General features: G+C 35.8%; 5 protein-coding genes across 5 annotated transcripts; 3 read left to right on the forward strand and 2 right to left on the reverse strand.

Moving 5' to 3' along the window:
- Nucleotides 1-926: 926 nt before the first annotated feature.
- Nucleotides 927-2,349, forward strand: LOC125218244 (lectin-like protein LEC). Its single transcript, XM_048119879.2, has one exon. The coding sequence runs from the start codon at nt 1,132-1,134 to the stop codon at nt 2,194-2,196; it is 1,065 nt and encodes a 354-aa protein (XP_047975836.1). The 5' UTR covers nt 927-1,131; the 3' UTR covers nt 2,197-2,349.
- A 3,235-nt stretch (nt 2,350-5,584) lies between these two features.
- On the reverse strand, nt 5,585-6,885 carry LOC125219833 (uncharacterized). Its single transcript, XM_048121905.1, has 4 exons — nt 6,621-6,885; nt 6,415-6,521; nt 5,898-6,019; nt 5,585-5,773 (listed from the first exon to the last, which is right to left on the reverse strand). Exons 1-4 carry the CDS (start codon nt 6,862-6,864, stop codon nt 5,671-5,673), a joined length of 576 nt encoding a protein of 191 aa, XP_047977862.1. The 5' UTR covers nt 6,865-6,885; the 3' UTR covers nt 5,585-5,670.
- A 7,397-nt stretch (nt 6,886-14,282) lies between these two features.
- On the forward strand, nt 14,283-17,791 carry LOC125185450 (O-fucosyltransferase 19). Its single transcript, XM_048081984.2, has 8 exons — nt 14,283-14,862; nt 15,601-15,673; nt 15,747-15,817; nt 15,900-15,988; nt 16,101-16,233; nt 16,328-16,560; nt 16,652-17,128; nt 17,264-17,791. Exons 1-8 carry the CDS (start codon nt 14,383-14,385, stop codon nt 17,481-17,483), a joined length of 1,776 nt encoding a protein of 591 aa, XP_047937941.1. The 5' UTR covers nt 14,283-14,382; the 3' UTR covers nt 17,484-17,791.
- Nucleotides 17,792-19,410: 1,619 nt separating this feature from the next.
- On the reverse strand, nt 19,411-22,438 carry LOC125217749 (chaperone protein dnaJ-like protein). The gene is made up of 6 exons (XM_048119274.2): nt 22,083-22,438; nt 21,430-21,499; nt 20,846-21,177; nt 20,605-20,749; nt 20,312-20,437; nt 19,411-20,028 (listed from the first exon to the last, which is right to left on the reverse strand). The coding sequence occupies exons 1-6, from the start codon at nt 22,297-22,299 to the stop codon at nt 19,644-19,646; spliced, it is 1,275 nt and encodes a 424-aa protein (XP_047975231.1). The 5' UTR covers nt 22,300-22,438; the 3' UTR covers nt 19,411-19,643.
- A 289-nt stretch (nt 22,439-22,727) lies between these two features.
- On the forward strand, nt 22,728-24,280 carry LOC125221979 (large ribosomal subunit protein eL33y-like). The gene is made up of 3 exons (XM_048124346.2): nt 22,728-22,874; nt 22,966-23,194; nt 24,107-24,280. The coding sequence occupies exons 1-3, from the start codon at nt 22,753-22,755 to the stop codon at nt 24,146-24,148; spliced, it is 393 nt and encodes a 130-aa protein (XP_047980303.2). The 5' UTR covers nt 22,728-22,752; the 3' UTR covers nt 24,149-24,280.
- Nucleotides 24,281-24,311: the final 31 nt, after the last annotated feature.

Genomic DNA, 24,311 nt, shown 5'->3' on the forward strand with positions numbered 1-24,311 from the left:
TTTGTTTACTGTCGGGTGAAGCACTCTCAAACTTAAATCTATTTCACGAGGAATCTACTTTCCCTTTTTCTTTTTTTATTTGATTTAATTACTACGTTTTGGGGCCCTAATGCTACTTTAAATTGTTTTATTAAAGTCGAAATAATGATGATGATTATGTTGTAAGATAATTTATTCACATGCCGGATTATTTTTATGGTGAGATGTAGACATTATTAGAAATTAGAATGATGGCATGTAAGTATATATCTATTGACATTATTAGTCTTTTTAACTTACATGTACAATTACAAAATCAAATCATTTACGCCATATCCAATAAAAATGTGTATGTCTCTATTATTATTTATGAATTGGACACTGCATAATTGGTACGTTCAATTTCACGTTTTATTTACAAATAACTAACAATTATATATTGATAATGTCGATTAATTCATGTGATTATAATTGGAACGTATTACTATTTGAATTTTTTTATGAAGTGTAAAATTAATATATTCAAAAGAGTTATTGTTGGCTGATCATTGTTTTGAATTATTAGTTTTGATAATACTTTAGTAGAAATAAAATACTCCCCCGGTCCCAAAATAATCGAGTCATATTGATTTTTTTGGATGTCTCATTATAAGTGAATCATTTCCCTTTTTAGCATAAAATTATCTCTCTTACTTTATTCTTCACATACTTTATTTTTTTATCACTCTTCTATTTTTTTTCCTCTCTCTCAATTACTTAAATATCAATTTTTTATATCTCGTGCTCAAAAGAAGTGCTTCACTTATCTTGAGACGGAAGGAAAAACTCATAAGCATACAAGCACTGAATAGCAAAAAATAGAGGACTACTACTGCAAATAAAGGAAACATAAGGGCCTAAACGTGAATAAGTCATATTATATTCCCTCAACCACTGAGAAAGCAACTCGGACAGTGTAGCAGAAGTAAGTAAACGTATTTAATTTTCACAACCTCCTCCACCACCATTCTCTTACCCATTTCCCCAAATTTTCCATGCTCAAACCCTAAAAATATTCACAATCTGATTTTTCCAAGAAACCCTTGCAATAAATCCTGAATCAAAGCCAAAACACACGCACAATTGCCCTAGCTCACAAAATTCCTATCAAATATGGTTGCATTTTCTTCTTCCAGGTACCTATTAGCCTTCTTACTGTTCAATCTTTACCTCAAACTTATGGATGCCGATCCGAATTTAACTTTTTATTTCAAGAATTTCGGTAAAGACTCCAACTTTGAGTCGCAGCTTGCCCTGTTTGGGGATGCTAAGGTTGGCAGGGACAACTCTTCTGTTCAAATTTCTGGGTCTGGGGTTTCTACTGCTGGTAGGTTTGTTTGCAAGAAGCCCCTTAATCTTGTTCATGAAAAATCAAGAAAAATGGTTTCTTTTTCGAATTACTTTGCATTTTCCATGTCTGGGGTAAATGGGGATGGTTTGGCTTTTGTGATGCTCCCTTCTCAATTTCCTTTGAGTGTTTTTGATGGTGGAGAGATGGGATTTTTAGGAGAGAGAGAGGTGAAGTTTCTTGCAGTTGAATTCGATACTTTTAAGAATGAAAAGCATGGAGATTTGAATGGTAATCATGTTGGGATAGATGTTGGTAGTCCTGTCTCTGTTAAAGTGAGCAATGTTTCATCCATCAATCTGGTGCTAAATGGTGGAGAGAAGTTGCAATCTTGGATTGATTATGAAGCAAATAGTAAAAGATTTGAGGTTAGGTTGAGCAAATTTGGTGAGAGTAGGCCATTGCATCCATTGCTCACTTACTCCATTGATCTTTCCAAAATGTGGGGAGATGAAAATGTAGTTGTGGGATTGAGCTCATCGAGCACCAACACGTCCCAGAAAATCAGTGTCCACTCATGGAGTTTCAAGTCAAGAATCATGCCACAATGGATGCATTCTCAACCCTTGGATCCACAGCACTTTGTGGGGAAGGAGGAAGAGATGAAGGTTCGCAAGAGAAGCGACTGCACATTGAGAGTCCTTTCTGCGTTGGTGTTGGGCACCGGATGTGGAGCGCTGGGGGCGTTCCTAGTGTTGGTCCTGTGGACTATCTTGGGTGATAGGCGCCCCATCGTGCCAGAGGAATTTGTTGTTCAACAACCTAAGGAGTTGGGGTACAAGAAGTTTGATGTTTGTGTAGATAAAACCGTCGAAGATGGTAAGGTTTAGTTGCTTGATTTGCAGAGTAGAGAATGTGGTGTTTTACGTTGTAAATCCTCTCTCGTTAGTAGTACTTGGAATGCTGTACTTTAGTGATCAGTCATTTTAATTTAGTTTTGATCTGTATGTTGTGATCATTGAAATACAGCTTCATCTGCGAAATTATTAGTTTGTTACCAATAATATTTCAGCTATTGCTATAATCGAGTCCAAGTTTATGTAGTTACTACTAATATATTTATTGATATCTTTGAACTTTTTTGCCATTTCACCGAAAATCCATTTTACAGGTCACGGTGTGTATAACTATTTAATGGAGTAGATTAGTTGGTGAGATATAATTTAAATGATATTATCAATTTACTTGCTTGAACATGATAATATTGATTACAAGCCATTTTACAAATTTAATTTAAGAAAAGTACCTCGTAATAATAATAAGATTAGAAGCCCAGCCCAATTATAACGACTTGGAAGGCCTAAATGCGTATGGTTCTGAGCCCAGCCCACTGGGCCGCAAGAATCTCCCCAAGATCTCAACAGTTCATAAGAGTTTCCAATTTTTATTTATAATCTTTCATTGTCATCCTTGCACTCTGATTCTGTAGAAATTTAAGGGGGAAATTACAGTAAGTTTTACGATTGAAGATTTCATTTATCAGTTTTATATTCAGACTGAACTCATTTTTATCTTAAATTGATTATTAGAGGGCTGTTGCATAGCAGAAGTGATAAACGTATCTAATGTTGGAAACAAATCTACTGACTTTGCTGACATTTCTAGATCCATCAATTGGTGTAGAAACAAACAAGACATCAAGTTAATCAGTATACGTAATACTACTAGTTAGCCGACATGTACTATGTACTAGTAATATATTAATACTCCCTCCGTCCTGGCTAAGATGACACATTTCTTAGCCGGCATAAGATTTTAGGAGTTACTACTATTGGTTAAAGTATTTAATTGGAGAGAGAAAAGGTGGATGTAAGTATTAAAGTAGATAGATAAAGAAAGATGAATATTTTAATAGGAGTGAGAAAAGGTGGTTGAGTGTATTAATTGGAGAGAGAAAGTTTCCAAAAAAGGAAATGTGTCATCTTAGTTGGGACAAACTAAAAAGGAAAACGTGTCATCTTAAGCGGGACGGAAGGAGTAATACTCTTTACATCCTAATTTTTTTTTCTTTTAAGGTTCATCCCCTATTTTTTTTTTAATTTTAAGAAATTTCTTTCTTTTCAATAAGGTAATAATGTGAGAGGTAGTTTCCACTCATTTTTCTTTCTATCTCTCATACGACCAATAATGTTGTTCTTGATATGTTGTGCTCGAAAATTCCTCTTACCTCCGAGTACACGTATAGATACAGTGCTCGAAAACAATTTGGTTCTGAGCACGACAATAGCACAGAACTATTCATTCTGAAACTATTTTCTAGTCATATTTTCCGAATATCTTTTCATATGCTCTTAAAAGTGCTCGGAGTTTTGGATTGTTGCTCAGACGTGCTCAATTATGGTTGGAAATTTCCCAACACCTCTTGTGCTCGGTGGCCAATTTTTGGTACCGTCCCAATCTTTATGTACTAGTATTATCAAAGTACACTATTTTGGTTTTTAATACTTATAACATCATTAAGAGCATCCACAATGGATGCCCGATCGCGCGCCCGATCGGCCGAGATCGGGCTCGGGCGCGGTCGGGCATCCATTGCAGCCCTCGGTCGCGCCCGATCCTGAGCCCGACCGATCGGGCGTGAGCTCGGGCGCCCATTGCAGAGCCGCGCCCGAGCCCGAGCCCGAGCCATATTTTTTTTTTTTTAATTATTTAACCCTAATTTAAACCACTATAAATACTCCATTTTCTTCACTTTTCACACACCAAACCTTTCACTTTCTCTTCTATATTCTCTCAATATCCACACTTCCAACAATGGATCCGAGTCAATACCCGAGCCCGAATAATGTCGACGACGATATGCCGATGTTTGGAGGAGGAAGCGGCGGCCGCGGCGCCCGGTGGCCCGGCCACGAAGACTACCGGGTTGAGACGCCTGGATCTGTGGGATCCACTTTCGTCTCCGACTCTGAGTTCGATCCGTTCTTCGGCACCGAGGAGTATCGGGTTGAGGATATGGAGCCTAGTTGTGGGCAACCTCCTGCCCCTGTGCGGCCGCCGCCGAAGAAAGGGAAGAAGAAGATGGCGCGGAAAGAAAAGGCGCCATCGGTCCCAGCCCCACTCCCAGACGATGAGCCGAACGAGGAGTACGCAACAGGGCGTACTGACTACGAGTTGGATGAGTACCTGAAGGTGGCTCAGTGTTGGGTCGATGTATCGGAGGATTCGATAGCCTCCAACAACCAGACTTCGGCCAGGATGTGGGATCGCATTGAGGAACGCTACAACGAGGTAAAACCGAAGTGGGCGTTCAAGCGGACCAAGGTTCAGCTGCGCAAGTGTTGGGATCGGATCAAGCTCCACGTCAACAACTTTTGTTATATCTACAACAGGAACAGGGACGGAAGAGCTAGCGGTGAGAGCATGGAGGATGTCCTCAACAAGTCGTTGTCCGAGTACCAACAGCAGTTCGGGCAGTTCAAGCTGTACAATGTTTGGCTGATCTTGAAGGACAAGGGGAAGTTCAACGGAGGGATACCGGTTGGATCCTCAGCTGCGAACACCGCCGCTGGCGATTACACGAGCAGCGGCCCATCTCCTGTGGATCTGAACGCTGAGCCGGAAGGGAGTTCCGGCACGCCTACGTCTACTTTTAGACGTCCCATTGGTACCAAGGCTGCCAAAGCCCAGGCCAAAGGGAAGGCGAAGGCGGGCTCCATCTGTTCAGCTCATGGACAAGGCGATCGAGGAGTTCGGAGGTTATCGCGAGGTGGTTGAGTATAGGTTTATACTTGACGCCCAAAACAGCCTTCGTGAAGAAACCGATCCGGAAGCCCGACAAAGGACTAAAAATATGATCAAGAATTTGGCGCACAGGTTGAATTTAGATGACTAGTTTGGTTTTTTCTTTTTTTTAGTATTTTAGTTTTAATGTAGTTTTTTTTTTTTATAATCTAAGTATGATGTAGTTCCACTTTTCTATTAAGTAATGTAGTTTTTTTTTTTTTGCATTTGTGGTGTTTGAAATAATATATTTTGATAATTTATAGTAATTAAAAACAAATTAAAAAAATAATGATTTAAAATTGAAATGAAAAGTGGATAAGAGATAGGGCATGCACTAGGACTCCACCATTACAGAAAGATAGGACATGCTGACGTGGCAACCACTAGGGCTCTCACTAGGGCATCCATTGTGGATGCCCTAACACATTGCAATTAAAAGTACATTACTACACACAACAGTCAACTTTGCATCAGTGACCTTCACATACAACATAGAAAACCAACATCGACTATATATACATGAGAAAAGCATTAAATAAGTAACATTATGTTTGTACATAGTGATAATAATATAATGGTCAAGCATTCGAAGACATTGATTTAGTCGTTGGCGTCTTTACGACGAGAACCGGACATTTGGCGTGGTGAATTACGTAGTTGCTAACACTCCCCATCAATGCCCTACAGTAATTAACAAAACATATTCTACTATCATAGTAATCATCATACTCCAATTTCACATAAATACAACTAGTAATTCATTAGGAGCAAATCTAGTTACAAGAATCATGAATGTAAATTATACCTCTTGATCTTTCCAAGCCCACGACTACCTATAACAATAAGATCAACCTGCATCTGCTCGGCTAAGTCGCATATCATTTCCTTCGGATCTCCTTCGATTATAGATGTATTAATGTGAACGTCCTACCAATTTTGAGACATTACTAAACAATTAATTTCATTTCAGATGATTAATAGTACTAGTATATCCGTCATTAAATGTCACATTTTACCTTTTTCGTTCATTTACTAAACAATTAATTTCGTTTCAAATGTTTAATAAGTAGTAGTAGTATATCCGTCATTAAATGTCACATTTTACTTTTTTCGTTCATTCGCCAATAAATGTGTCATTTCACTTTTATTAAAATAGACCTTACCTTCCACAAATTTATTTCACTCACATTTTTATTATCCAACTAATACATACATGTGGACCCTACATCCACTAACTTTTTCTACTAAATCAAACAATTTCTTAAAACCCGTATCGATTAGATATGAGACATTTAATCATGAACGGATGAAGTAGTAGTAACCTGATTTGTTTGAGTGCACATATCAATTGCACGAGATAGTATGGCGGAAGCATTTTCTTCTTGGGCTTTATTCACTGATCTTACTATCGAAGTTGAGGGGAACACCGCTGAAAAATATGATTTGGTATTTCCAAAAACCAATCATTTACTAGTACTACACTACATAAATTTAATTTATAAAGTAAAAAAACAAAAATAAAAATGACCAGGGGCTCCGGGAAGCATGTAGGTGGGGAAGGGCTCGATGACGTGGACGATGCTAAGCAAAAATTCATCATTATTTCGCGATCCGAAGACATGATCGAGAACCCATTGCAGAGAATAGAAGCTCTCGCCACTGTCGTCGATGGCCACCATCACCCTCACCTTCTTCTTCTCCTCCGCTCCTATCGCCGCCGTGCCTCCGCCCTCGGGTATTGAGCTAAATGCCTCAGCAATGCCCTTCTCCATTGCTATTCTTCTTCTTCTTCTTCGGCGGATTTACAGTAATATTAATAATCAGATGATAAATAGGAAACGTGGCGGGCTTGAGGTCTCCTATGCAGTACACGTGGCGCACAACTTATGTATGTGTTGCCACTCTATTGTAGTTTTGAAATAGAAATAAGGTTTTGAATGTCCAAATTGATGTACATATGATTTGCATGTGTATTTTTAAGGACAATTGGTAAAAATTTATCTCTTAATTTTAACAGAATTCTTTAATTTTTTTAAACACTTTCCCTTTTAAGTTTAAGTGTTGAGATTTCTGATAGTTACGCTGTAAAAAGAAAAAAAATCCTTTTAAGGACATTTTATAATGCATTTAAAGACGGTAATGTGTGTTTTTAAATATATTATTAATGCTTCAAAAAGTATTTTTATTGTTAATTCTCAACTAAAATTAAATATAAAATATTAAGTTAATTTATTATTAATTTAAGAATATTTTCTTTTGCATCCTAATTATTGTCATTTTCAAAAAAATTCCTAACGCAAGTACGTCTTGCTTTTTTTGTCCTAAAAATAGGTCTTTTTTAGTGTTAACCTTTGGTCATAATGCTTACTAGTTGATCATTTGATCAAACATAAGCAAGCTCTACAATCTCTACTGTCTCACCTTGGAAAAGGTTGAAAACGTAATTATCTTTTTTGAAGGGAACTAATGTTGGGCTTTTTTCTCTCTTGTGAAGTAATACTATTTGATAATTTCGTTGCAAACAACTTACATTTATGTTTCAGAAATGGGCCGAACAAAATATGATCAAATGGGCTATTTTTTAACATCATAATATCATAACTAGGGCCAATTTTAAAAGGGCTAAGTTTACACATTAATCAGGCACATTTAATTATGCATTTTTTCCTAACTACAACTAATAGTGGAAGTCAACATATCTTCCGTTGGTGGACAGCCATACTTAACCAGAATGAAAAGTCAATTATAGCAAAGGGAAATAAAACAAAAAAAAGAATAATATATCTAGAAGTACTTAGCATTTTTAGGAAGTAGGCTTACAGACTCCATCATTTTCTAAATATATTTTTTCCCTCGACTTTCATATGCTTCAAATGAATTACTTAAACTTCCCATTATCTTGTGATCGAGGACTACCAAGTTTTCATTGAGTTTAATTAAATTATCTAACTTAGGTTAGTTATTATCGTATCCTCAACTGATGCTATTCACAATTGCACTCAAACTGATTCTAATACATAATTAAATAGTAAGTATGTATTTAAACCATTAAAATTTTTAGTTATACACGTTTCAGTTAATAAATTACATTATATTGGTCCCTTTTATCAATGCGAAGCAATTAACAACTCACTGTATTACATTATACTGTTCCATTTATTCATTTTTATTTCAATAAATTATAATTATGTTGTGTTTTGCTTCCCATTGATTCCACCCAAAAGCAATTGATTAATGTGTACTAATATGATCGTGTTCATAAAAATAATTTAGTACGTACGTAATACTAGGCTCTTTATTCCCTAAAAAAAGAATCTTTTTTTTTTATTAATAAAAATCCTAATATGACAGCAGGGTCTGAAATTCAGAAAATCTTATAGATATACCAGAATGACTCAACACATTATTATACATACAATACAAAAAATATATTAACAAATTGTAAGTGAAAGTTGCCGAATTCCAACAGATTTTCTGAGAATCGTTTCTAAAATTTAATCATAATCAGAACATCGACCATTTTGAGGAACTACAATCAACAAGAAAATTTAAAAAATGTGGTGTCCGACAATCCGAACAATGTCGTGGCAGGGGTTTTCATAATAATTAATTAAACAAATTAGGTAGAGAAATTAGGTTGTTTATATATACGAGATCCGAAATCCGGCTAATTATTTTATTTAAGGAGTAACATTTATTCCTTATTAGATGGACTAATCAATGGCGTTAAACCAGGTTTCACGTTAAACCGCTCAAGTCAACCCAATTAAGTCAGTCTTACTAGTTACTAATTAAATCATGAATGTCGCGTATAAATACAAAAAGTAACTAAGATGAGTTAAACTTAATCCTTGGTTTACGTTAAACAGCATAAACCAATTAAGCTAATCTTACTAATTAACTTATAAATCTCGCACGTTTTCTGCGTATGAGTAGAAAGGGTACCTCGCCTCCAACAAATTATTTATCAAACTTCATAGGAGTATTCAATTTCCTACGATAAATAGGAGTATTAATATTTTAGGAAAACTGATTATAAAAACTATGAACTTTCATAAAAAAATTGGTATTTTCCACAACTATTAAAAGTGGTCTTAAAAATTAAAATCACTAGCCTTGTGAATTATGCATTTATTTTCCACATTAAAGTTTCCAGTATAAACTTTGCCTTACGTGGAATGCCAAAAACCTACGTGTATTCCATGTATGTGGGAAAGACGAAACGATGATAATATGCATACTCTAAAATTAGTACCGGCATTCCACGTGGGCAAGATTTATGCCAGAAATTTTAGTGTAGAAATCCCGTTCCATTAAAAAAATTAGTGAATTTTCTTACCAATTTTCCAATATTTTAATATACATGTTAACTGAAATTAAATATTGTGAATTTTAGCAAAGAGTGGAGTCAGTAGCATGTAGGAGTAAAAAAATACAAAAGAGAAAAAGAATTGCTTCCCTTATAAGTAATATACTTGTTAATTGATATTAAATATTTTGCATTTAGCGAATAGTAGGGTCAGTAGTATATAGGAGTAAAAAATTCCAGAAGAGAAGAAGAATTGCTTCCAAATTATATATAGACCCTATTTGTCCCTTTAATAAATTCACAAATTTTTTTTAGATTGTTATATATAGGAGTAGTAAAATTTTACTTGTGGCAGATGAAACGTGTACGCATTTTTTATTTTCGTGCCCAATTTTTCGAGTAACTAGTAAACATTTATCGTAGCTAAATTTGGAAAAAGGAAATTAAGTTATGAAATCATTATTTGGGATTAAAAAAAAAAAATCCCACTAGCAATTAAGTCAAAGAAAGGCCAGTATCCAGCTGCACAGAATATTCGTCCGTCCGTGTTGAAAAATATACAAAAAGAAAATGTTATGAGCGATGGTGCGGCGGTGTGAATATTTGATGGGCGCGACGCGTGGCATATTTGTGTACAGATCTGCACGCGCTTTTGCCAACTATGCATACATACATCCTCGACCACCGGCTTAGCTGGGCTAGTATTAATTTGTTATATATGAATTTATTAAGAATTTACTGCTACTATTACTTGCACATAATTTTTTTGTTATTCCATAGAATTGAAATAATAGTATTTTAATAAGAACATTCAACATTGTGAGCGACCACCTATTTAGATCAGGAGAGATCTTAAGAATATGAATTAGTCATCAAATCTCCTACACCGCCAAATTAATAACAATCCAAGAATGATGTTGTCATTCCAAAAGCTGTACAATTAACAACCGACACAGCAAGCTAAATGTTTTACTATCTTTTATGCTGCTATCCTAATTTCTAAATGCACCGCCTATGTGTTTAGGTATGTAAACATATGAGTTCGTTAAGCATTTCAGAGAGGGGTAAAAGAAAATTTTCAGCTCACCTTTTCTTCACTCTAATTACTATGTATTATAACTAATGTAGTAATGAATATAGAAAATTGGTATAATTGAAGTAGCTGGTTGTGAAATATGGTAGATAATTTTATAAAAAAATTTAATTTTTTTTGTAACGGTAGTTTAACCGATGTTAGATATATAGGAGAACTATTTGGTTCTATTTTATCAAGATATGATATAAAGTTGAATAAAACATATTAAGGACCTATTTCGTTTTCACTATAAGCTTTAGAAATGTTTTTGCTAATTAATTAACCTATTCCCAATAGTATGTGGAGTTAATAAAGTTTTTAGTCTTGAGTGCTTTGTAAAACAGAATTCACAACTCAATTTTTCAAAAATGTGTAAGATTACGTTCAGAATTAAGTCCATTTTAACACCGAAAATTAACCTTGAAAATCTTATCTCTTTTTTGTTTGTATTCCATTCTATGACACGGAATTTTCAACTAGGAAGTTGGATTTAGTCCCACAATAATAAGTGTTAATAAAAACTAGTTTATTAATCTAAGACACCATAATGAAACTTGGAAAATTCAACATAAGTTGTGCCCTTAGTCTTACCCCACCAACTACTAACACATCAAATTTTTCTTCTTTATTTTTTTTGTGAGTGCATCTATAAATAAACAACAAAAACTCGATCGTGCTATATTAAGTTATCTTGGGTAGCATATTTCTTGCACTTATTACATTTACTTAATCATGACTGGTCATACAACGTCATAATGTTGTGATTAATTTTTATTGTTTAAAAATACTATTTATTTATAATTAATAAAAAACCAAAAAACTACTAAGTACTAACATTAACATGCCTTTGGAAACCATTAATTTAAAACTAGTAGGAGTAATATTTTAAGAATTAATAACCTACAACTAATTAATTAAATCAACGTTGAGATACATACATATCCTAACTTTAGTTCGTAGTCAATGCTAACTAAAGTTAAAATGTGAATAAAATAAAGGATGATTACGGCATGAATATCTCCGTTAATCATCCAAAATGTTATCGACTTTTTCCAAGATGGTCATAGAAATTCTCAATTCGACATATATGTATCACTATCTTAATATCTGTATCACTATCTTAATATATGTATCATTATCTAATTTTCCAAGTTTAATTTTTTTATCTATTATATTTCTTTCTTTATTCAGAGAGTAAAATCCGATAATATTGTGATTATCTGAGCGTAAGTACCCAATTGCCAAGACGAAAAATCCATCGATGGATTTTTAGATACATAGATATCCTATATCTATATATGATCTCAATATATCTTGAGAAATTACGATTAATTCAATTATTTTATTCTTATTTATTTTCCAAATACTTTGTTGCATGAATCAACATGATTGTATTTATTTATTATTTCGACTAATTAAGAGAGTTAGTGATAAACAAGGAAATATTTTGGGCCATACTTAACAATAATAACTAGAGTAAAGCAGTTCTGATGGATTAAAAATGTTTATATACGATCAACTAGAAGTCTAGAACTGATTATTTAGATTGGAAATAAAGAATTATTACATCAACAACTTTCTTGCGTAAGATTCATATATTCCACCTTGCCAAATTTAGAAATTTTATTTAGTGCGAATTAGTTAAACCACGTTATATAACATTTAGTAGCATCACTATTGATTATTAGTTAGGTTAAATCAACCTCCTTTAGCTAATATTTGCGTGTGTAACTATGTAACTTTGATTCCCCATCATAATTAAACCAGGGAAATACAATTAAATAATACTCCATCAATATGCAATTAGTATTTCTAGTTTTGATCTTCTTTTTCCAATTTGGCAAATGTGACGTTTAAATGTTTCATCTTTAACTTTAGGAAAATATATACTACCATATAAAAACCAGAATGTTAAAAATATTACTATATGCTAGCTATTGAGAGAGAGTTGGGTGACTAATACAATAAAAATCGGGATAATCAATATATTATTATATATATGTATCATGCATATCAGCTACTTATAGTACGCGTCAAAATTAATATAGTAGTAGTTAACACGTAGTAATATAATTTCCAAGCAAGGTAACATTGATTTTTTAAAAGGAAATACTAGTGTGTATTAATTGAAATCTATTTAATATGCACTTTACAAATTCGTTCTCTAAATCGCTATGCCAACCGAGTGGATCATAAATTATCAAATACACGAACCTAGTAATCAAATAGAGACAGAAAAAATATATAGTAAAAAAAAGAAAACTAATATTGAAAAAAGAGTGACCTAAATAGATAGTCTTAACTAGGGAAAAAAATATCATGAAAAATCTCCAAACTTTAATATAATTACTACCATTGAAGTGCTTTTGCACTTTTTTTTTCTATTTTTTTTGGGAACTAAATTATTCCTCAATATGTGAAGTACATTTTCACATTTCAAATAAATTACTCAAACTAAATACTAGTAAGTACTCCATTATACTAATAGAAAGTACATAATCAAATAAAAGAAAAAAAAGAGAAAATAAAAAAATTGGAAAGAAGAGTCCCAAATTTCATGCATGTCATGTGCTCCACATCTAAATTAATGCACTTGTGACAATAATTTTCCCTAACAAATAACTGAAAACCCAAAAAGGGAGAGACCCTTCACGTTCTAGTCTTTATGATGATAATTATTTCTGCAATTAAACTAATTTGAGTTCATATTTTTATAATGAACCCAATTTCGTCGCCACATTAAACTTCGAAAACTCTATTTTGGATTTGCCTAATCGTTACGTATTAACACTTATATGTAATTGAATAGCTTGTCAAAGTTAACGAAATTAAATTTGTGTAAAAAATCAAATATATTCGTGAACTGAAAATATATAGATACTGAGAATCTTTTAGTATTAATTTTCTACATTTAATAATTACTCACAGACTAATTCATACTCTCCAAGAAAGGTAATTTATCGGAAGCAGAAGTACCCATAATCCGCTAATACTCCATAAATACTTAAATAGGATTGATGAATCTATGAAACCTTTTATTCATTTTTATCAATTTTCTCTTAAAATCTCGGGCAAGTGGCAACCGTATTAATTCTATCTTACCATTTTTTTTAAATTATCAATTACTCCCCTTACTAATTTAATAGGATGGACTATTTTTTTAAAGATGAAGAGAGTATTAGTTGTGTATCAGTTTTATGATCAAAATATCACTCCAACTGTTGAGTCCTAAAATGTAGTAGTAATATAGAATGATCTACTAATAGTTTGATCCAAAAATAAGTTTTATATACAATAATAATATTTCACTTTAATTGGTAATTTTTATAAAGAATTATCTAAAAATGATACTCCGATAACTGAAAAGATATATACGAATAAATAATTTGGAAAGATTGAGACAAAATTGAACAATTGATTAATACTGTAATAAAATTACTAATATAGTAAAAATTAAAAAATAAGAAGTAGTAATGTATATGACAAGAACCATTGGACAACTAACACAAATTTATGAAATTCAGAAACGCTTAAAACAGTAAATGTGAGTATTTTTTGCTGCTTATTATTAATCGTAGAGGATAAGAAATTTTTGATTTGGTTAAAGTTGAAATTTTTTTGTAATTACTAACATGCCCAATCACATTCTCTCTCTGCACACACGCAGCCAAACTGTTTTCTGACATTTGTTCCCATGGATTTCGGTCCCCACTTCCAATAAAAGGGAAAAAAAAAAAAAAAAACATAATCGAAACAAAACATTATTTTCCTTTGATTCAACATAAATACTAGTAGTAGTTGTACAAAGCAACGGTTCAGCGTTGATGGCCACTGCTCTCCCCTCCTTTCTCTCTCTAACCCCATAACTCAATTTCCCTTTTCCGTTTCCCTCCCAATTCTATTCCTATGTGTATCTTCCGAGCAATGTCAGCCGCCAACACCCCCACCGCCCAATTACCCACCGTCACCCACCACCGCCGCCGCGCCGATCCCGCGGAGAAGGAGAAGGCCGCCGCCGATCCCGCTCAAGTCTCCCCCGCCGGCGAAGAGACAACCGGCAGCGGAGCGGCAATTCGGTACCTGGCGTCGCGGAAGAGAGCGGCGGAGAGTTGGATTTTACGCGGGGAGGAATGTGTGTTGAGTGCCTCAAGGAAGAACATGGGGCGCACGGTTTTCTCGTTGCTTTTGGTGGCGCTGATGGTCTCCGTCTACGTCAAATTATCCTTGGGCGGCGGCGGCGGCGGCAACATTGTCCGGACGGAGAAGGAGATTTTGTTTATTCACAATTTTAAGAATGATTTTTCGTCCAATGCGCATATGGCCGTTTTCGACTCCGAAGCCTCAAACGGCGCCGCTTTGCAGAAGCGCCAGATGAAAGAATTTCCGGTCACTTCTTTCTCTTTCTCTCTATAGAAAAAGGAACTTTTTTTGGTTTCCACTTTTAGCTATGCTTCGGATTTCGTTGATTTTCCTAGATTTTGTCAATTTCGGATTTTCCAACTCAAATTCTGAATTTTTTTTAATTTGACATTCCATGTATGAGCAGTTTTTGAGCTGTGTCTAAGCGATCATAAATTATTAATGGGGAAGTGAAAACTGATCTTTTTAAATTTTTCACCCATGAAAATTGTCATCCCTTTAATGGCGCACTGATTTATTGAATTATTTTTGTTGATAAAATTAAAGAATGGTCGTATTTTTGGCCTCTTTGTTTAACCAGAACTTAGTGGGCGGCAACAAAATTGAGCGTGTAAAGTCGCCTTTGACTTGTTTCGTCCATATTATTATTATTATTATTATTATTGATGTGGGAATTCTGCTAATTATTCGACCGTTGCGCTAAAAATAAAATAAAAAATAAAACAAAAAATAATTTCATGCTAGCTAGCTGATCATTTTTCTCACGTGTCTGCAATGATCTGTTCTTGAATTTTCCATATCCTGTCGTTATCTGTATTTCATTCTTGTGATTTATTTCTATCTCCAATGAAAAAATTCTTACTTTTCTGTCCTCCCATATCGGCCTTTTACACCTGCAGACTTGGCTAAAAAGTCATGATCCTTTTCATAATTTAACTGCATAATAATTTTGACAAGAGCTAATTTTTGGATTATTTCATACAGGTCCCAGAAATATGGATGAAACCCAATAGTGACAACTACTACAGATGCATATCTCGACCACGAAATTGGACAAGTAGGCCGCATTTCTCTTCTTTCTTAAGCCCTTACCATCTTTTTGTGTTGCCCTGACATAAAATTTATTACAGGAACAAGAAATAAGACAACTGGATACATTTTAGTTCACGCCAACGGAGGATTGAATCAAATGAGAACAGGCGTGAGTAGTCGATGATCGCGTTGTGCTTTTAGCTAGCTTGTCGAATGATGGTAGTATTCTAATTAATAATCTTTGAATGCAGATATGTGATATGGTTGCAGTAGCCAAGATTATGAATGCCACTCTTGTGCTTCCTTCCCTTGATCATCAGAGCTTTTGGACAGACCCTAGGTATCAAGTTTGTTTCATTTGTTTCAATATCATAATCCATCACTTGTAAACTAGTACTTGAATTCTTAATTTTTTTAATAATCTTTGCTTTCTTTTCCTTATTTTTTGGCAGTGATTTTAAGGATATCTTTGATTGGAAGCATTTTATCGAGGCTCTGAGAGAGGATGTCGACATAATTGAGACGTTGCCATCGCGTTTTAAATCAGTGCATCCCCTGATTAAAGCGCCTGTTTCATGGTCCAAGGTATAGTCACATTCTTGCTTCTATGTGCAACTTATTACTGCATTTGGTGGATCGAAATCGAACTAACTAAAGGTTGTTTATGGTGAATGCATAGGCTAGTTACTACAGAGGAGAAATTCTTCATTTGCTGAAGAAGCATAAGGTGATCAAGTTCACACATACAGACTCGCGCCTCGCCAACAATGGCCTTCCCTCCTCCATACAGAAGCTGAGATGCCGTGCTAACTATGAGGCCCTTCGCTACACGCCTGAGATTGAAGAGTTTGGGAAGAAACTGGTTGAGCGCCTCAGAGGCGAAGATGTACCTTACATCGCTCTTCACTTGAGGTAATTAAACATCATACTTACAGTTACTTTTTACCTTTGTTGTAGGTTAAGAAGATGAATTGTTGACATAATTTGATTTCATTTGATTCAGGTATGAGAAAGACATGCTTGCGTTCACCGGGTGCAACCACAATCTTAGCGCTCCAGAGGCAGAGGAGCTTCGCGAGATGAGGTATAGCGTGAAGCATTGGAAGGAGAAAGAGATCGACAGCAGAGAGAAACGGCTTCAGGGAGGCTGCCCCATGTCTCCAAGAGAGGCAGCTTTCTTGCTCAAGGCAATGGGGTATCCCTCTTCAACGAAAATCTATATCGTTGCAGGAGAAATATACGGAAACAACAGCATGGACGTGCTGCGCGAGGAGTATCCAAACGTGTTCTCTCACTCAACCTTGGCGACAGAGCAAGAACTGGAGCCCTTCAAGCCTTACCAGAACCGGCTTGCTGCGTTGGACTACATTATAGCCTTGGAGAGCGACGTGTTTGTGTACACCTACGACGGGAACATGGCGAAGGCGGTGCAGGGCCACAGAAAGTTCGAGGGATTTAGAAGGACAATAAATCCTGATAGGTATATATATATTTTTTATGGGATATGATCAGTTGCTAAATATTTACTAATTGCTGACTATGTCAACAGTCTATGTTATAGATGTCTACACAAAGGCATTTGTATGTTAACTAAAACGTGTTGCACTTGTGACAGGTTGAATTTTGTGAGACTGATTGATTCGTTGGACGAGGGGACGATTTCTTGGGAGGGCTTCACCGATGAGGTGAAGCGTCTGCACAGCGAGAGAATCGGGGGGCCTAGCCCGAGGCAGGCAGGGGAGGTGCCGAGAGTTGAGGAGAATTTCTACGCGAATCCTTTCCCGGGTTGTGTATGCAACAAGAGTAAAGAAGCAGTTGGAGTTGGTTCACAATGACAAGGTTGTAGGTTAGATACAAGTGTTGTCATAGTGTACAGCAGACGGTGCCATATGAGCTGGGTTGGTTAAGGAAAGGAGGTGTTTGGAGAGGGACAGACACCCTTCCGAGAACACGCGCCGCAGCACGAGTTGGTCGGGTTTTGGTGGGTACGGACGGACAGCGCAGGGGAGAAATATCAGATATATATACATGCATTCAATTTATTGTTTCATAATTTATTCGATTGGGAGTACAGAGTGTAACTATTGGAAACAAATACAAATGTGATAGCAATATAATTCGAAAAGAATGATTCGTATAGAAATACTTCTACTTATTATATTTCAGAATTGGGGCCTGAATACATTAATTGTGGGGAAATCAGAAATGTATGGTTAACATTAAATTGGTAGTTCCCTGTCTTGAAAGGTGTCCATGAAAACGAATAATGATGGCGTGAAGGGCGGGGAAAACAGGTATAAAGTGGAGAGAATGCATGAAATGACAGGTGTACATTAAAAATTAATGAAAAGGCCTCAAACACATTCAGCAATGCCATTGTTTATTACAGTAGAGCAACACAAACTGGCATATGTATATATGTGACAGCCAGTGGAATCCTTAAACGGCACTTTTTTTAATGCAAGCTAATCACCGGTCTATAATTATTAACGACGGCAATGATGGATACATAATACTATGTTGTATAAATTATAATTATATTGTTGTTTGGTGCATGATTAGTACAAGATTCGCAAACAGCCTCATCTAAGTGAACTTTCACTGGATTTGTTTTCTTTTACTATCTTAAAAGGTTTATTGTGTTTATTCTATAATTTAATCATCATAGAATGCCTATCTCAATGTATTAATGATGTCATAATCCAATAAAGTTACATTCATTTATAAATGAGCCAATATTATTGATTTTGTAAAGTTATAGCGCTTACGTTTATTCACTAAATGGGATCTTCATCCTATATGTACAGTAATTTTATACTTCATTCGCTCCAATGGTCCTCTAAATTTATACCCAAAACGCAAAATTTCTGTATTTTTTAAAGTGCAAAGTGCAAACACAAATATAAGTTTGCATTTGAATTCTCTATCTGTGTTGGTTTGAACAGAGAACATACCTGGATGGAGGCAGACGTTGAACGCTCTAAAAGAAAGATATATAGAGGAAGATTAACTACGTTTATATTTAAAAAAGTAAGTAACACTAAATTATTTAGGTTTGGACGTGGGTTACTGGGTTCTCTTCAAAAATACTACTATAACTTATAGGTGATAAGCTTGTAGTTTTGTAGAAAACCATAGTTGATTGGTATGCATGTTGTCGAATTTAGTACTAGCTTGAATATTAATTTTTCAATCAATTTCATGTCATTTGATGATTTGACAAGTTTATTGAGTTTATGTGAAGAACAGACACCTGAATAACACATGAGACACCTGAATAAACATAGGACCAAAGTTAGATATTTCTCTTGACCAGATAGGAGCTTTGTTTGAAACTCCACCCGGTCCAATGAAGAAAGGGGGTGGGTGGCTACATGATCTTAGAGCCAACCGGGTATGAGTTATGCATTAAACTCAACCCGCATGGGTCAAACAAAGCGAGACTCCAGAGAGTGGTACCCAACTGGGTAGGAACCACTTTGTACTTCCACACAGGTAGGTCCCGAAAGGCAATGTCCTGAGGATTATACCCACCTGGATATGATTTGATCCTTAATTTCCACACGGTCGGGTACGACAAGGCCATGCTCGGTTTTCATTAATTTTAACGTATTTTTTTCACATGGAGTATAATATAGAGGCTATGGTACAAAGAAAAAATGGATTCTCATTTTCTTAATCACTTTTACTCTACATGAAATAACTTTCCATACATAATACACACCCCCCAGCCCCCCCCCCCCCCCCCAAAAAAAAAGTAGATAAAAAAATTGGACGTTGAATGAAAGATCAAAACAAAGGCAAAACTCTAGAGCCTCACAGAGACACGGACAACAACACAAGCCTGACAGACACCAGTACAAGACATCAACAAACTCAACGAGATGAGGTCCAAAGTTGTTCGTTGCATAATGATAACACACTCCAAACTACTAATGAGATCTTCTGACTATTTTTTTCACTTCAATCAAACCAGCTCAGTCCAAGACATTAAACTACAGCTTCAGCCACTCGAGGCATGGGCAAACCCCCCAGCAAAACGTCGAAGGATACGAGTCCTTCAAGTACACCTCTCTGGTGGTTCCGATTATATAGAAACTGAAAGAGCTACGGTTTTGAGCCATGGTTACTCGAGTCACTGGAACGACAGAGATGATATGCCTTTCACAGATCACTCTTGCAGTTGGAGATACTTGATCCCTTTCAGCAATCACCTCTGACGAGAACTTATTGAGGAAATACGAGTCCGCAAAATAGGCTGGGGTGCACTGGTGGGCTTGTGTATTGCACAGCTGCACTCCTTTCGCCCTGTGGAAGACTTCATCTGGGACAGACGCTGCCCCACTGGTCGCACTCACTTTTCTTGCTTGCAAGGTTTTCCTATCGAGTAAAATGGTCAGTAATGGTCTTAGTTCAGAGTAAGAGTCATCTATTTTGAGTGAAGAAAACCGACTAGAAAGAAGAATGCCGTGTATACGATGATTCTGCTCTAAGTTTATATGAAATGAACTTTACCCCTGTTATGCCCCATCCAGTATGTCATTTATTAGCAAAATCTTCTCGATATTTAACTCCAGTTTCCTAGTTTTCATAGAAGATTCTGTATATACCAAAGGGGGACTAAATGGATACTTTATATTTGAAGTGAGTAAATACTACTTACCATTTTACAATGGCCACTTTGCGTGTCAGAAGAGAGCCGCTACCTTGACACATCTCACATTTGATCAATCCTCGAGATCCACATGTTGCACAAGGTAACATTCCCTTACCCTTACAGTTTTTACATCTGCAAATGGAATTTTTGGTCATACAAGTATACGTAGAACACAACACCACAATCAGATATGGCAAATTTGTAGTGATAACCCTGTTCATTGTGATTATCCTTCATGGAAAGACCATTACATCATTTACCAGAGGACTGAATAAATAGTTCAAAAATTAAATGCTCACATTGAATCAGATCCATCCATATGTGCCAACAAACCTCTCCCGTGACAAGTAGAGCACTGAAACATATGATTCTCCTTGTAGAAACCAGGCTCTTTATTATCTGCATTACAAGTCAAGCATACAACATCTCCTCTTCCTCCACATCCTTAAGAAATGAAATGATAAATCATCGTGAGTATGCAACGTTTTGGTCCAAATATTGATTATGAAGCCAGGTAATTCACTATTCTTGAGTTTGTACCTGAGCATTTCTCAACAGCTTCTGATCGAGGAACTACGACACTCGACTCTTTTTCAGGAATAAATAGAGGAGGAAACTCAGACCTCAGATCCAGTTCCCATATTCCAATTTCAGGACCCTTATCTTTTCCATGTGTATCACCACCAAGATATGGCTCCTTCTCAGTTATTATTTCCCTATCTTCAGCAAAAGTTTCGAGGGTTCCCACATAGACATTGCAATCCTCCACTGCTTGAATATTCCAATTTCGAGCTGGCCGACTACCCCAACAACAACGATGACCAACATGATCTAAGAGAAGTTCTCGTATTTCTACCTCATCCAGCACTTGCCTGAGTAGATATTCAGAGAAATAACAATGAAACACAAATCGGCAAAATATGAAGTACGCCACTCTTGGAAAAAAGGCAACACAAGCAATATAAGGATCCAAGAAAGTGATTTGGCTTGATAATCAATTGAGTCTTAATATCTACGAAACGGTTTTATATATGAAATCTAGCCCAATTCAGTCTTAATATCTAGCAAAACAGTTTTTTAATCATCTATAACGCAATGTGCCAAGCAGTGGATTCAATACTAACCTTTGTCCATCTATAATATTCCTTCTAAAATGCCCATCATAAGCGTCTTGAGGATGACCAACCACTTGTTCTGCAACAAGATTACCAACATTACTAAATAATGAAGAACATCACACATTCTGGAAAATCCACATAGATTGGATTAACAAGTTAAGCGGTTTGACTTATAAATAAAGCAAGTATAACTGTACACAATAACAGTGAAATAGCATCTTCCTCTATGTGTGTGTAAGCTATGAATCAAGAGAGTACATATCATTTCTTTCTTCGACGTGATAAACGCGACATGTTTAAACATCAGCTAGAACAGGTCTGCAAGTGCAGATTCTAAATTGAGGGGTAAAAGTGCATATATTTGTTAAAATGTGTTCCACTAAAGTAAGAACAAATGCAACCTAAAAGAATCTTTTTTTTTTAACATAGCCAAATGAATCTTAAGAAAAAAACGATGGTAATATTTGGATTGGATTCTTATATCCTAACAAAACCACTACTGATAAACAATTTAGGTCTCACCCTCAAATGCAAATAAAATTGATCGTGGTTTCCAAATTTCCCCTAAAAAAACTATAAAAATGAAATTAATACACAATCTTAGACCGAATCAGAAACTTCATAATAGTAGAAATTAGTTGTGTCGATAATCCGATTACCACTGGGATAGTGAGGTTGTGGAGAGCTAAGCAAAGGGGCATGAAGAGATGGCGGATAGATGTCGGAAGAAGCCGACGCCGATCGAATTTCATCGACGCTGACTACGCTTCCGGCGAGGGACGCCGTCGGAATGGCGGAGCCCGCTCTCCCCACATGCTCGTAAGAACTCCATCTGTCGCTCTCCCTCTTACCATCTGAAAGCAACGGCTGCTCCATTTTAGTTGCTACGAGAAATTCAATTGATGAGTAGATGATTGAAGGGAATGGAGTGTCCAACAATTTGAAGGATTAAGCTTAATCAACAAGGTAGTGAGCCGATATTCTTAACGCGGTCAATTGAGCTGTCAGTTTTGGCTCTTGTTCATACCTCAAATATTTATTTTACATTATTTTGCTTATTTTAAAATATGAGTAGTTGTGAGTGATATTAGTTGATATTGTATAATGAATTTGCGGAATTTTATATAGTAGATATTGTGTAATGAATTTAACAATTGGGTTGCTATGATTATTTGAGATTAAATTCTATAACTAATTTTGGTAAACGCACGATAAAAAAAAATGAGATTATTATGCGTAGAGATCTAAACAAACAGGCTGATAAAAATTAAAATGGGCCGGTCCAGCCCAGTTGTAAAACCGCAACTAGGTTTCTAAATAAGCCCAATAATGTCATTAAATCCCCATGGAAAATTAGGGTTTGTGCGTTGGTTCAGAGCAGCAATGGTGAAGGGGAGGCAAGGCGAGCGCGTGAGACTCTACGTCCGCGGTACAATCCTCGGATACAAAAGGTAAACAGAAAATAATACTTTTCATTTCTTCGCTCCTCCGATCTCCGGCTAGGCCGTGTGTGCCATAACGAAATCGGTGACTCGGTGATAGGTCGAAGTCGAACCAGTATCCAAACACGTCGCTGGTTCAGGTAGAGGGCGTGAACACTCAGGAGGAAGTGGCATGGTATCTCGGGAAGAAATTGGCCTACATTTACAAAGCCAAAGTTAAGAAGAACGGCTCTCACTATCGCTGCATTTGGGGCAAGGTCGCGCGTCCCCACGGCAACAGCGGCGTCGTTCGCGCCAAATTCAAGTCCAATCTCCCTCCCAAATCCATGGTACGTTTAATCGTTTCAATATCTGTTTATTTCAGTATTTTTCTTCCGTTTGAAAATTTCGCACTGCGGTATAAATTTCTAACGATTAAATCTGTTTCAGATTATGATTAGATTTTTATGTTGCATATTGTTATGATTAACTGTGTTGGATATTAGCTCTATTAAATGATATTGTCAATTTATATCATGCTTTCCCCTGTAGATAATGGTTTTGTAGGTTAAATGTTGATAGTTTTCTCTTTTCAGGTTTTCCCTTTTTATAGAAAATTAGGTTAAAAATTGAACATTTAGAGGCACAAAAGTATAGAATGCATCTGCAGAAGATAGATGCAGATAATTAACAAGAAGAATTTTTTTAGATTGAGACTACATTATCATTGTGGCCTTTTTCAGTTTATTGGGAAAAAGAGAAGCTTGTAAAAGAATACATCTCATGAACTGAGTGGTATATAGTCTTCTAATGTCTCTAATCTCTATTCTCAAGAAGACAAATTTTGTAAATTAGGAGTATTAGTGGCTGATTGGTTTGCAAGATTGTATCTCATGATTATATGTATATTATGCTTGATTTATGAGATGAGTCTCACTTAGTCCTAGATAGATATTCATGTGATAATTAGTCATAGCACCCCTCCAACTAAAATAAATGCCACAATTTAATCTTAGATGGATAATCATAGGATAATGAGTCATGCGAACCGACCCGTACCTAGGAGTACGGAGCAAGGACAATAGGCAAGTTAACCTTCTTGAATATTTATCTGTGAAGCAATCAATCAATCAATCTCTAATAATGAAGCCTCTCTAAAAACTCCCTCTAAATTGAAATTGAGGCAATATCTCATTCTCAATTTGTTAGAGATGTATGGATCTCTTTTATAATCTTCTTTGCATTTTTTTAACTGTGAGCAGGGAGCTAAAGTGAGGGTTTTTATGTATCCGAGCAACATTTGAAGTGACCACCACCACTCAAGATTTACGTTACATATGTAAGTGAAATTCCCGTTGTCATATGATGCGTGAATTGAGCTTGTTTTGTGACTATAAAACAGTTCTTTGACTTATAATTTTGCTTTTGTTTTTGAATCTGCTGCCAGCTTGTGTTCTTATTCGTAAT

Source organism: Salvia hispanica, chromosome 1, assembly GCF_029641045.1.
Source record: "Salvia hispanica isolate PSC_SH4W2 chromosome 1, Shi_PSC_v1, whole genome shotgun sequence".
Taxonomy (NCBI): Eukaryota; Viridiplantae; Streptophyta; class Magnoliopsida; order Lamiales; family Lamiaceae; genus Salvia; species Salvia hispanica.